We start from the raw sequence: 13,787 nt of genomic DNA, 5'->3' as shown, positions 1-13,787 counted from the left end.
TGAAAAAAAGAAGAAGAATAATTATACATAGAAACTGTTTAAATTTGTTTACGACTGAGTCTATAGTTCCGCGTGAATGTACACGTCTATCATATAAATTATAAAAAAATAATGATGATTGAATTTACTACGAAACAGTTTCTATCGTTTCAATTTTAAAACTTCCTTGTGTTATTAAATTATGTCAAATCTATAAAGATTGGAAGATCCTCTTCTGTATTTATACAATCATAAGTCAATAAAGATAAACACTCAAGCAAATCTTGGTATCTCTCATCAATCACACACACCGATATCGGAATATTCTCTCTGGTGATTATTTTCCGGCGATATGACGACGAGGGTAAATGCAGTTATTTCCTTCTATGTTTCTTTTTAAAAATTTATATTCGGTAAAACTAGTTTCTTGCAAAACACGAAACTTATACTCTTTCTTTCTTCAGCAACGCATAGTTTTGAAAATGGATATGAGTGATGAGAAATCTATGAAGAAAGCTATGAAGATCGCATCTGCAAAACCTGGTAAACATACATCTCTACTCTATGGCTTTAATTTGTGAGCCAAGTTAGGTCACACGAATCGTTTCATCAACTTTGTTTTTTTTTTTACGCGAAGGTGTGAGATCGGTCTCGATTCAGGGACAGAACGATCAGTTGGTTTTATTGGGAGAAGGGATTGACTTAGCCGAGCTAACACGTGAGCTTAAGAAGAAAGTTTGCATGACGACTATCATCACCGTTCAGGCTGCGCCACCGCAGCAGCCACCGCAACCTCATCCTATGGGCCAGTACAACCAGATGCCTCCGGCGAGAAGATGTACCTGTGAGATACCGAATTCAGGTTTCTGCGGATTTTGTAGATCTATGAGTCAACCCAATTATCAGGTGGTACCATCGCCGTATTATCCCCCGATGCTCTATTGTCGAGATGAGACCGATGGCTGTAGAATTTTGTGATGTGATTTTTGTTGAGTTTTCTTTATTGAAAAAAGAAAAAAACATTTTCTTAATTTTCTGATCATATGATATTGTAAATAGAAAATTGTTAAATTCGTGGTGCTGTAAATGTTTTTTTTTTTTTTAGTTTTTGATTAATTGTTGTAAATGTTGTGACAGTGGATATTAAGAAAATAACATAAAGTCTTTGGTTAGTGAGAAAAGAAGAATATATTGAATCGTTGGTTTTCCTATTACATTTGTTGTTGTAAATGCAAATATAGAAAAGGTTGTTTACGTATAGTTTGTTTATCTTAATTCTTTCATATAAAAATGTAAGGTTTTTTTTTTTTTTTTGGAATGCGATGAAGACAAGTCCCCGACCAACTAATGTCATATTTAAAAGACTTTGCTTTGTTGACATCTGCAATTTAGGACTAGATCGTGGTCCGTGGATAGAGATGTCCAAATTCCAAATTCCAAAAAAAAAAAAAAAAATACCACAAAAAATTAAATAATGTTTTTAAGTAATTCCTTAAACTTTCCGTATATTCTCTGCTTCAAACACGGGAAGCGTTACCATGTCACATCGTCAATATATCAAAGATTCTCTCATTAAAAGAAAGTCAAGAAAATGAATGAAATGAAATTGTAATAATAACTAAAAATATGCAACTATAAATAAATAATTATAAGGAAAATGTATTCTTATTGAATTGAAATTGGGATTTGTAGTGGTTAATACATAGTATGTGCAGATTATCAAATACTGTGTTTCACAAACATAAATGATACAACGGCCTTTTTGTAGAGAATTTTCAACACAAAATTCTCTTATCTGCATCATTGGTTTCAATCTAGGTTCAGGACTAGTAATAGGCCCATTAGTGATAATAAGCCCATTATCATACTAGCCCAGTCAATTGATATTTGCTTTCTGTTTTGCAGTTGCATATTTCCCGCTTATTTTTCAAGCCAATTCCGTTCGTGTTGAATAACTAAAAAAAAACAGAATTCTTCAACAAACAACAAAAATCGCTTCTTAACTTCAAATATTGTTTTGGAGGTTTCATTTTTTCCTCAAATATAAATGTCTCCATCATAAACCACACAATCATCAATCCAAATTTCAATCAAATATGAAGCAATCAGCCGGAGTTCTCTTCCTCTGCATCGTTCTCATCTCCTTCGTCACCGGAAATGCTAATTCCGGTATGATATCCGATCTCTGCAAACACTCCGACGATCCAAACCTCTGTCTCTCCAGCATAACTTCACGTCCCGAGTCCGGCGAATTCGCAGGCACCAGCAACCAGATCGAGATCATAGCTATCTCCGCCGCATCAGCCAACGCCTCCGCCACTTCCTCCTACATCAAACAAAAGCTCAGCAACGAAGATTTGGAGCCGGCTATTGAGGACACGCTTGAGGACTGTCAGAAAGATTACCAAGATGCCGTGGAGCAGCTAGATGACTCGATCTCCGCCATGCTCGCAGACGCACACACCGACGTCGATGTCTGGCTGAGCGCGGCGATCAGCGCCATCGAGTCATGTGGAAGCGCATTGGGTTCACGCGCTGGGAATGATGCTGAGCTTTCCCAGAGGAACGAAGTCTTTCTCAAGCTGTGCAAAAACGCTTTGATGATTAACAAAATGTTAACTTGAGAATATTAATCCCCTAAATTTGAATGTACTATATTCTATACGCTTCCCTCTTTTTTTTTTTTTGTTAACTGCTTAATGTTTGATTAAAAATGAGATTATCAAGTCAAAGAAAACAATAACAATGAGAACTTCATCATAGCAAAAGAAAAAAACAATGAGAGTTTTATATCAAATAAATTTTAATAATGTTGAGAAACCGGCCCAATTTGAGACTGTCTATTGGGTCCAAATTGTTAAAGCCCGTATATAATAAGCCTAACAAGAGATGCTAAATCCCAATTACTACCGATTATTCAATTTTTAGTCGATATATTCTGTTTAATTCAAAACAAAAATCAGATTAACTCGGTTAATATACTAATTAAACCGCTATTTTGAATAAGTCTCACGAAAATTATGATTAGACGGCGTAGAAAATTTTGTAAAAGCAAAGCAATGGTGGAAATCTATTGGATTCATCATGCAATTTTTCTAGTCAAAATTGTTTACCGAAACTCCAACTTAATCGTTGACCTACCATATTCATAAGTCATAACGTAACCAATTTAATATTTTGATTTCTCGAACTCAATAATTGTTTTTTTTTTCTTCTAAATATTTTAAGGTGTTTAGGGTATTCAAGTGCCAAACTTTGGTGATAATCAAGACTGATATTTTTAGGAAATGTACGGTCACGATCAAATGAAGGTCATTTCAGAGTGGTTGCTTGTAAGATTAGTGTTGGATAGATTCTAGATTCAATGTCCCACAAAATGACAAAACGCAGATACCTTTCTTCTCCACTTGGACCAATTATATATACACACTTGTTCTAAGCTTTCATTATTTCTTTGCCAATAAAATCCAATTTCGTCCTTTCATTCATCTCCCTCAAAAAGTATTTCCCTTATAAATACCAAGTTGGTATTTAGAAATAAGACTTAATTTGGAATGTTGTATGTAAAATTATAACCTATGTGAATCAATTGGAACAATTTGCACATCAAGATGAGATCATTAGACAAAACTTGCACTCTTGTAAAGGAAGGAAATCAAGATTCCACCAAGACCCCACCATTTGTTTGATTTTCCTCTTAACAATGATAGAATCTTGCTTTCTCTTTTTGAAATATCTATACTCGGGTACCAACTTGATTATACTTATCATACTCGGGTACTAAAGTAGCTAGGAGGGGAATGTAACTAGAGAAAAAATTGTTCTCTTTTTTCAAAAACATTAAAAGATGTTAATTCTTATGGATGATAAGATTTAGTTTCACTTTTACAAAACCTAAAATCAAGTGTGGTATTAGTATATGCATATTTATATGTGAAATGTATGGGAGATTCAAGTTGAAGAATCCGATGAAGTTGTAAGTTGGAAAAGGAGTGGGCTAATAAACCAAGTTGACATAGAATGCACGCAATTCTATGACAAAGCTGAAAAGAACACTTCACATTAATCTATGTTTATTCTTCTTTGTCACGCATTATTATAGATTACTGTACTTATATGTATAAATTAATTTTAAAGTAGATTTGCCTACCTTGGAAGCACACAAATTTCAATTGCTTCCATCACACTCCTATGCTTTTTTTTTTTTTTTTTTTTTTTTTGTAAAACCCATCACACTCCTATGCTAACTTCACAATCCATTGAATTAAAGTAAAAACATATTGAAGAAACTCTATACTTAGATTTGTAATCAGCCAAGATCTTTTCTAATATAACCCCTAGTAAACACGTAACACTATCAAATTATTATGCACTAAATATCAACAAAAATGGTTGTGCATCAGATCAATCTCTAGTGTAGTAAAAAGACAGATAACGAAAAAAATAATACATGGGGTCAATTATGTAATTCAAAACCCTTATCTAACCCAGGAAATTTTGAAGTATCTATAAACCTAGAAGTCTGAAATTAGTTTGGAGACAAGTCTAGAGTGTCCAATAAATGAGACACACGCCCCATACGACTGTCCAGTTAGAGAAATAAGCCAAGGAACATAACACCAAACACTTTACCCTCTCTCTCTCTCCCTCTCTCCCTCTCTCCCTCTCTCCCTCTCTCCCTCAACCAAAAGCAAACAAACCCTTCAAATGACGTAAAAGCAAAGCACTGACTTTGCTTCCCCGTTATTACCAATCCAAGAAAAAAAGCTAATGATTCCTATCCTCCATTAAAATATTCCTCTCCCTAACCCAAATCTCAAACCTTCTCTGTTAGCTTGCACTCGCATATGCATATAGGTATGTATGTGGGAGTGTATGCACTAATCTTCATGTAAAATTCACTTCAATCCAAATCCCCTTTCTCTACCTCCCTAACCTAGATCACTCTCATAAATTCTAAAACCATTCGATCTATAAGATCATAAGGGTAAAGGAAGTGATTTTGTAAGGAGAAGAAAAGGGTAAAAAAAAATTGGTAACTTTTATATGGTAAGAAGAGAAGAAAAGAGCAAACCTGGGAAAATCAGGGGAGAATTTGCTGGAGGGTTTACTGGATTGTATCCATGACATCACTGCGGCTTTGGCTTTTGCTAGGATGACTGATTCTGCTTACAGAGTAGACACCATTTCTAGACTCGCCCAATGGCGAATCCACAATCTTTCTTCCTCCACTTACCGCAAGTCCGATCCTTTCAAGATGGGTCTTTGGAATTGGTATGTGTCTTCACTCTCCTGTGTTTTTCACCTGATCAATTATTATCCGACATAAATGAGAATAGTGGCCGCCTTTTTGTAGTTGATGTGTTTGGTAAAGATAATCAGATAGATTTTGACAATTTTGGTTTTAATTTGAAGGCACTTGTCTGTGGAGAAAAGCAAGATGCTATTAAATGTTAAGTTGTATCCAGAGGTATCAAACCTTACCAGAGAAAATCCACCGGTTGCTTCCTTTGCTCTTCGTGTTGTCTCTTCTACTGGTGAGAGAAAGGCTCTATCTCATCCAGGTAGAGAAGATCTCTTGACTCAATAGTTTGATTATGGTTTACTTTTGTTTCTGTTCCACAAAAGATGAATCTTTCAGAATGCTGACACTGTTTCTTTAATGATTACTCGAATGCAGAAGTAATAGATAAGCGGATTAAGACAAACGAAGATTTTATTTGGACTATTGAAGTTCCCTTAACTGGGAAAATCATCATCGACGTCGAGTTTCTTGACTTGAAGGTTTTGTCTCAAGATGTAAGTGTCTGTCTCATCACTTAGAGATATTACTTATAGATTGACTAGCCTTTTCTTTCTTAAATTAACTATTCTATGCAACATTGAATCAGTATGTTTGGTGAAACATGTGTGCTGAACTGATAAATTACCTGAATTCGGCAGAGTGGAGAACTTTACTCTATCTGGGCCAACGGTTCAACTGAGAATCAATCGCAAGTAACTGCGGTAACATCCCTTGGACGTATGTTGACAGAAAGCATTTACACCGACATAACGATCAATGCCTCTGATGGAAGCATTGGAGCTCACCGAGCAGTTCTCGCTGCCCGTTCACCTGTTTTCCGCAGCATGTTTTTACACGACCTGAAAGAGAAAGAACTATCAGAAATAAACGTACTCGACATGCCACTTGATGCTTGCCAAGCTTTTCTCAGTTATATCTACGGCAATATCCAAAACGAAGACTTTCTTATACACAGATTGGCACTCCTCCAAGCAGCTGAGAAATATGATATTGCTGATTTAAAAGAGGCGTGCCACTTGAGTCTTCTAGACGATATCGACACAAAGAATGTGCTTGAGAGGCTACAGAATGCTTATCTCTATCAATTACCTGAACTGAAGGCTAGCTGCATGAGATATCTTGTGAAGTTTGGCAAAATATTTGAGATCCGAGACGAGTTCAACATATTCATGCAATGCGCAGACAGAGATTTGATTTCTGAAATCTTCCACGAAGTCCTCAGTACCTGGAAAGGATTTTAGGGGAAATCAGAAAGGGTATGTGTGCTATAATTATACAAAATACATTTATGGACACTGATTTTTTGTGCAAAAGGATTTGTTGGTCTTTATGTACAGATTAAAGTATTGGGGGTTTTAACTCAAAACCCAAGTATTGTCCTTACAAGGATAAGACAGCAACATGTAAATTCATGATTTGATTGAATGTGAGCTTCTTAGCTTGAACTTTGAATTGTTAATCTATAACACTAATATAGTTTTCTGAACTTTTAAAGTAAAATCTACAATCATCTTTTAGCAATTTTACCCGATTCATGATACTAAAGTTATACCAAGCTAAAAAGCTAAACATACATATCCTCCCATGATCTGTAATCTTCCCTAGTTTATTGTAATGGTGACAGATGTTAAAACATATCATGCTACAAGCAAATTCAACAGGAATGGTTCAGTAGTTTCAGAGAATCAACCAACTAGTTTCTTAGCTAATATGAAAAATTCAAAACAGAGGAATATATACATTCTTCTACTCTAAGACTAGAATCTGTGCTACATACCAATGTGAGTACTACATGGTTTACAGAAACCAAATCTCCGGAAAAAAAAAAATCAGAAAACAACTCCCTGAAACTGAATCAATAGCTACATAAGCGATTTCAGATCGTCTTCAATGGAAACAAAATCAGACTCTAAGACCTCTGAGATCCGCCACAATGCCGGAAAACTAAGAGGAAATTACATAGAAACGAACTCGAATCAGGAAATCTCTGTGACTGCCAAATAATCAGAAACTAGAATGTCGCACGAATCTGATATATGGAATGGATGGTGTTCATGCGTAGGAAAAATCAAAGTGAAAAAGAAGAATCAGACAAGTAAACCGATATGGGTCTAATAGAATCGCAAAATGAAAACGACGAAAACAACAAAATGGAATTTCCTTGCAGAAGAAACTTACCTTCGACAGCTACCTATCACCACCACCATCGCCTTCTTCATCTTCGAATCTGAGATTCGCTTCATCTCTTCCTCCAATTTTGAAGAGAGGGAATATTGTTCTTCATAAGATGCTGGAAAATGAAGATTTTTTTTCAATTATTTTTTCCCGGCAAACGAACTACGTCAATAATGGGCCTTATTAGTGGCCCAAAATATTAAAGACGTCGTTTCATTCTGTAATAAATAGATCCCTAATCAAAAAAACCTCCCAAATTTCGAACTCAAAACTCTTTCTACGTCTACCTTCTTCTTCTTCAGCCGTCGACATCCTCTAGTAAGCCAGCTACTCTTTTCTTCTTCTGTACAGTAATCAGCTTCAATTCTATAGAGCTTTCAAAAAAAATCTATCGTTTGAAGCTTTATCTGGTTTGTGGTCTTTTTTTGTCGATGTCAATTTAGTTGATAAATGCACAAATATGTATCTTTTCTTCTTTTCTGTGTCTATCCTCATTATTGATTTATACTAGAGATTACAGAATTTGGTACATATTGATTATAGTCGTGAGACTATCATAATTTAAGGTGTTGTATGCTATTTTACAGGTTTGAATTTAGTCATTGAAGGTGTTAAAGTCCATGGCAGAGTCTATTCAATCCGCAACTGAAACCGAGCCTATGACGGTTAAGCCATTGAACTTTGAAGGCTCATGAAATGTCTGATGGGAAAGTTCAGTTTAGAGAAGTAGCCGTTCCACCGAACCGGTACTCTCCTCTCAAGAAAGCTTGGTCGGATATCTACACACCGGTCTTTGATCAGATGAAAATCGACATAAGGATGAATCTTACATTTTGATGCCCCTAATTAGTTTTGACTTTTTGTTCATTTTATCACATGACCAATCATAATGGGCCGTAGCAGTTTAATTCGGGTCAGTAAGTTGGGTCATGATTCGGGTCGGATACTTATTCCCGTTCTATAGTATAAACCTAGATTCCAATTTCGCTTGATTTCCGATGAATTGATCGACTGGAAAACAGAGAACCACCGTTTCTACAGTTGGATATGGCTGGTGGGCAAATAGAGAAGCTAGTCAAATACAAGAGCACTGTCAAGGATCCAGGAACTCCTGGATTTCTCAGAATTGTATGAAGATTACACTTTTCGCTCTTATTTGAGTTATATTATCTCTCAGCTTAACTGTTTCTTTTGCAAAATCGAAAAATTTGCAGAGAGAAGGGATGTTGCTCTTCGTCCCTAATGATCCCAAATCAGATTCTAAGCTCAAAGTACTTACTCAGAACATCAAAAGTATTGTTTGTACCTTTTCTCATTAACATTGCTTATTGGATAATAGATGTTGTGTTGATAAACGATTTCAGTTATGATGATAGCTGCATAGTCATTATCAAATTTCACTGTGTTTGTTCAATCTCTCAGGTCAAAAATATACCAAAGAAGGATCAAATAAACCTCCTTGGCTCAATCTCACCAACAAGCAGGTTTTTTCTGTTGACATTTTTTGATTAAAGCTATGATACATTATAGATATGTGAATTTTGAAGCTATATCTCTGTGTTCATTGAGGTTTCCTCATCCTTGATTGTAGGCAAAGAGTCATATCTTTGAGTTTGAAAATTATCCCGACATGCATGCTTGCCGTGATTTCATCAGTAACCTCCATGTCCCTTGGTTTGCTTTTATTGATTGGGAAAGTATTTCTCTTGTTTTCTTTCGTGGTGTTTCTGTAACCTCTTTTTTACTATAAACAGCTAAGGCCCTTGCTAAATGTGAATTGGAGCCTAATAAATCCGTTGTCTCGACATCTTCCGAGCAACTCAGTATTAAGGAATTGGAGCTGCGCTTCAAGCTTCTGAGAGAAAATAGGTATGTAATTGGAACATTAAGTTGCCTTTTTGGGTTCAAAGTTTCATTGGCTCATCAAGTTCCTTCTAATATGAGTAACATACGTGATTTAAAGTGAGCTGCAGAGATTGCATAAGCAATTTGTGGAAAGTAAAGTACTGACTGAAGATGAATTCTGGGCTACAAGAAAGGTTGGTTCTTTGTTTGATTTTTTTAAAAATTTTGTTCTCTTCAATGTCTTCATAGTTACCGACTTTATTCTGGCTGCAGAAATTACTTGGTAAAGATTCCATCAGAAAGTCAAAACAGCAGCTCGGGCTTAAGAGCATGATGGTTTCTGGCATCAAACCATCTACTGATGGGCGGGTATGGTATAGTTATCTCAACTCCTTTCTGGCAGTTAGTACAGCCAATTTAGTTAGCATTTTCATGTGCCTGCTTTTGTAGGAAAGAAACAATGCATCTATATGACCATACACTGATGTGTTCGACTGAATTACATTCATATGTTGATATATATCATATTATCATGTGACATCTCTGCTGGTTTACTAACCACTTTCTTCATTTTTCTTCTTTCAGACTAATAGAGTGACGTTTAACTTGACACCTGAGATAATTTTTCAGGTGAGCTCTTTGGTTCACTATGTTTGTCATTAGTGTAACTGCTCTATCAGTTTCTGAATCCCTCCAAGGTCGTCATCATAAGTTTTTTATATGTTATGGGGTTGAAGTTGCAGCTAGTGATATATTGGGTCAGAAATCCATTGTTAGGTGTTCAGGTTGCATCATGTGCTTGAACTTCTAGTCCAATCTGAAACTACAAATGAGGAATATAAACTTTTTTAACAGTCTTTCACCCACATTCTATCTTGTGCTTGCTTAGCCAGTAAATCCATTGCAAGTAACTTAAATGTTACTTTCGTAACTGCTACAGTCCTTTTCTTACTTATGTTTTCTTCATTACGCTTTCAGATTTTTGCTGAGAAGCCAGCTGTTCGGCAGGCATTCATCAATTATGTTCCGAGTAAGGTAACAAAGACCAGCTCACTGTGACCATCTTTGTTTATAAGGTTAACCCTCAAATACGACGAATCTTAACTGGCTTTGGTAGTTATTTTCCTACGCCAGATGACAGAAAAAGACTTCTGGACAAAATATTTTAGAGCAGAATATCTTTACAGCACCAAAAATACAGCAGTAGCTGCAGCAGAAGCTGCTGAGGACGAGGAACTCGCTGTCTTTCTGAAGCCTGATGAGATATTGGCTCGGGAAACTCGTCACAAGGTTAGGTTTCTTCTATGGTTTAATCATTTATCATATATTTTGTTTGAAAAGAAAATATTTGTGGCATATCCATCTGATTTAAATGTCATCTCTGTAGATTAGACGGGTTGATCCAACTCTTGACATGGAGGCTGACCAGGGAGACGACTACACTCATCTTATGGTAAGTCAACTACCACTGCATGTGAAAGGTTTGGATAATTTCCAAATTGCGCAACAATGGTTGTTGAAAGGAAAGTTCAATGCTCAGTTAACACTGTACAGATTCACACATAGAATAAGTCTTTCATCGAGGTTTGTAGTGTTGATGTTTACGTATTGTCTATCCCTAGTAGAAATAGTATGGGAAGAACTGGGATAATACTAACGGTGTTAAGAATCAAACCTGTACCAATGTGTGTCACTTGTTTCTTTCTTCTAGAATTCTCAGCGAACCTAATTTGAATTGTTAAATCAGGAATTTAGTTTCTTTCAAATAACTCTGAATTAGTGCTTTTGCTTTTTCACAAGACCACTACTTTAATATTAGCATGTGTGAGAAGGAGCTCAAAACTGATATCTAGAAAATATTAATCTTAACATTGACATTGTGCTCTTTGTATGCGGTTGAAACGTTATTTTCAATACACTTTATCGTACTTAATATAACTTTCCCATAACACAGGACCACGGGATCCAGCGTGATGGCACCATGGATGTTGTTGAACCACAAAATGATCAGTTTAAACGATCACTTTTGCAAGATCTTAATCGTCATGCTGCTGTTGTATTGGAAGGCAGAAGCATTGGTAAACACCTCTAAGAACCTCATTTGAATCTTTTTATCTGAATATTTTATAACAGTAGATAGTTCAGGAAGTGTAAACATTTATGTTGGCCTTTTGACTTTAGTTCTTGGTGGTAAATATACAATAATATTCCTGTAATTGGAAAGCAGATGTTGAGTCAGAAGATACAAGGATTGTTGCAGAGGCTCTCACACGGGTTAAACAAGGTATGATGTTTCATTCTGCTAAACAATGCCACGCTTTTTATTCATCTGACCTTGCTATCCATCTCTATTTTACACCCCTGTTAGTAAGCAAAGCTGATGGTGAAACCACCAAGGACGCTAATCAGGAGAGATTGGAAAGAATGTCCCGGGTAGCAGGAATGGAGGATCTTCAAGCACCACAAAATTTCCCATTGGCGCCGCTTTCTATCAAGGTTTGGCTTTCTGCCAATATAAGGTTTTCACAATTGATGATGGATGCTGCGTTAATCCGCTTACCCTTTCTTCTTTGGAATCAGGATCCTCGTGATTACTTTGAATCTCAACAAGGAAACGTCCTCAATGTACCCAGAGGAGCAAAGGGCTTGAAGAGAAATGTCCATGAAGCTTATGGATTACTAAAGGAATCCATTTTAGAGATTAGAGCTACAGGATTAAGTGATCCGTTGATTAAGCCTGAAGTTTCTTTCGAGGTGCTATTCTGTCACATAATAAAAAGTGTGCTGACAAAAGAAATCATTACTTATTGCTTTGTTGCCTGAGCTAAAAATTGCTAACCCTATTCAGGTTTTCAGTTCGTTAACCCGAACCATTGCAACTGCTAAAAATATTAATGGGAAGAACCCACGAGAGAGCTTTCTGGACAGATTACCAAAGTCCACTAAGGATGAAGTTCTACACGTAAGTCCGACATTTTCCAGTGTCCTAAGTGACAAGAAGCTCTATATGTACTAGTTAGTGAAGATTAGGTAGTAATGCATATGGATAAGAGGACTTTTCTTCTTTCATCTACAGCATTGGACATCAATACAAGAATTACTGAAACATTTTTGGTCATCTTATCCGATAACAACCACATATCTTCATACCAAGGTAATGTTATTGCAATTTTCAAATCTCCCAGTCCCAGAAATTGCTATATATATTGATTCCTAGGCTTTCACGGGAAATTTAATCTTATTATACACCAAGAGCAAGTTATTATACCAAATATTTTTCGTCGATTCTTGTGATGTTATATTATTATCATGCAGGTTGGTAAACTGAAGGATGCAATGTCCAATACATATTCAAAACTTGAGGTAAGCTTTGAAATTCTTCATCTTTCTGACAGAATAAGCAACTGATAGTAAATCTGCTATGTTAAAACAGTAGTTCCTAATCATACCAATGCGTTTACGAAAATGAAATTTTTGGGTAAATAAAATTGATGCAGTATTGTAGTCGAATCTTATTTGCATATATATGGTCAACTGTACGGTTTCCTTGATATTAAACTCCATGTAACTCAGGCAATGAAAGAGTCGGTGCAATCTGATCTCCGGCATCAGGTTTCTCTACTGGTTCGTCCAATGCAACAGGTTAGCTTCTTCCAATATCTACGGAAGAGTTTTATACTTTTATTACATCATGTCTCGGTTAAGTCTATATTTTCCACTCATATTGCATCTATATCCAGTTTCTACAGCCTTGCATTGTAATCCGGTTTGAAAATTGATCTTAATCGGTTTTCTCTGCTAGGCTCTTGACGCTGCGTTCCATCACTACGAAGTGGATCTGCAGAGAAGAACAGCTAAGAGCGGCGAAAGACCAAACGGCTACGTATAGAGGACAAAAAAACTAAAACTAAAAAGCTTTGCAAGATCTTTGAATTGTTTCATCAGCCTTGGTTGGTGTTTTTGAAAATCTTCATTTGTCCCTTTTTGTCCGACCATTGAGATACAAAAATGCGTTTATATTGTAGTAATATTTTCTTTTCTTTTTTTTGTTAATTAGGCGTTATATTGTTAACTGCGAGAGACAACAAAGAGATTTTCTCGATCTGAACATTTTTAAGTTTGCAATGTATTAGTAAATTCTCTACAGGCTTTGAGGACGTTACTACAGCTCCAAGAAAGCTCTCAGTGCCATAATTGTTTGGTTATTTGGTTACTGGTGAATATTTATAATAATGGGACAATAATAGAGAAAATGCTTCGATGGCGTAGTAGATTTCAATGTTTGAATCGCATCAAACAACAATCCAAATTAGAAATATATAAAATTCAACATAAAACTTTTTTTGACATAGCATTCATGGATAACTTTTGATTTGAATGATTAATTTACTCATTGTGAGGAAAAAAATAAAAACAGATAAAGTTACTCATTGCTTGTCATATTGACATGACATACAAAATTCAAGCTCCATAAGTAAAGCTA

At 35.9% G+C, this 13,787-nt stretch overlaps 5 protein-coding genes across 10 annotated transcripts; 4 read left to right on the top strand and 1 right to left on the bottom strand.

The window, feature by feature from the left end:
• Positions 1–246: 246 nt before the first annotated feature.
• AT1G55775 (heavy metal-associated domain protein) lies at positions 247–1,151 on the top strand. Its single transcript, NM_001333731.1, has 3 exons — positions 247–343; positions 444–522; positions 617–1,151. The coding sequence occupies exons 1-3, from the start codon at positions 332–334 to the stop codon at positions 955–957; spliced, it is 432 nt and encodes a 143-aa protein (NP_001322195.1). The 5' UTR covers positions 247–331; the 3' UTR covers positions 958–1,151.
• Positions 1,152–1,977: 826 nt separating this feature from the next.
• Positions 1,978–2,665, top strand: AT1G55770 (Plant invertase/pectin methylesterase inhibitor superfamily protein). The gene has a single exon (NM_104453.2). It carries the CDS (start codon positions 2,076–2,078, stop codon positions 2,601–2,603), a length of 528 nt encoding a protein of 175 aa, NP_175973.1. The 5' UTR covers positions 1,978–2,075; the 3' UTR covers positions 2,604–2,665.
• Positions 2,666–4,587: 1,922 nt separating this feature from the next.
• Positions 4,588–6,770, top strand: AT1G55760 (BTB/POZ domain-containing protein). The gene is made up of 4 exons (NM_104452.4): positions 4,588–5,253; positions 5,395–5,543; positions 5,660–5,778; positions 5,923–6,770. The coding sequence occupies exons 1-4, from the start codon at positions 5,135–5,137 to the stop codon at positions 6,523–6,525; spliced, it is 990 nt and encodes a 329-aa protein (NP_175972.1). The 5' UTR covers positions 4,588–5,134; the 3' UTR covers positions 6,526–6,770.
• AT1G55755 (uncharacterized protein) lies at positions 5,910–7,527 on the bottom strand (the record flags this gene model as incomplete). Its single annotated transcript, NM_001333730.1, has 3 exons — positions 5,910–6,123; positions 6,374–6,509; positions 7,476–7,527. The coding sequence occupies 3 exons, from the start codon at positions 7,525–7,527 to the stop codon at positions 6,066–6,068; spliced, it is 246 nt and encodes an 81-aa protein (NP_001322058.1). The 3' UTR covers positions 5,910–6,065.
• A 215-nt stretch (positions 7,528–7,742) lies between these two features.
• Positions 7,743–13,551, top strand: AT1G55750 (BSD domain (BTF2-like transcription factors, Synapse-associated proteins and DOS2-like proteins)). 6 transcript variants are annotated; one of them, NM_001333725.1, is made up of 21 exons: positions 7,743–7,777; positions 8,047–8,587; positions 8,674–8,752; positions 8,882–8,943; positions 9,051–9,114; positions 9,214–9,328; positions 9,423–9,498; positions 9,578–9,673; positions 9,890–9,934; positions 10,283–10,339; positions 10,439–10,594; positions 10,692–10,757; positions 11,259–11,382; positions 11,532–11,588; positions 11,673–11,800; positions 11,885–12,058; positions 12,153–12,266; positions 12,381–12,458; positions 12,620–12,667; positions 12,878–12,946; positions 13,107–13,551. In NM_001333725.1, exons 2-21 carry the CDS (start codon positions 8,507–8,509, stop codon positions 13,191–13,193), a joined length of 1,776 nt encoding a protein of 591 aa, NP_001319242.1. In that variant the 5' UTR covers positions 7,743–7,777; positions 8,047–8,506; the 3' UTR covers positions 13,194–13,551. The 6 variants fall into 6 exon arrangements, with proteins under 6 accessions (NP_001319242.1, NP_001322056.1, NP_001322055.1 ...); NM_001333727.1 differs by having other exon boundaries at positions 12,381–12,667; NM_104451.4 differs by lacking the exon at positions 7,743–7,777 and having other exon boundaries at positions 8,362–8,587; positions 13,107–13,499.
• Positions 13,552–13,787: the final 236 nt, after the last annotated feature.

This window comes from Arabidopsis thaliana, assembly GCF_000001735.4.
Source record: "Arabidopsis thaliana chromosome 1 sequence".
NCBI lineage: Eukaryota > Viridiplantae > Streptophyta > Magnoliopsida > Brassicales > Brassicaceae > Arabidopsis > Arabidopsis thaliana.
This window is presented reverse-complemented; position numbering and strand designations above follow the sequence as displayed.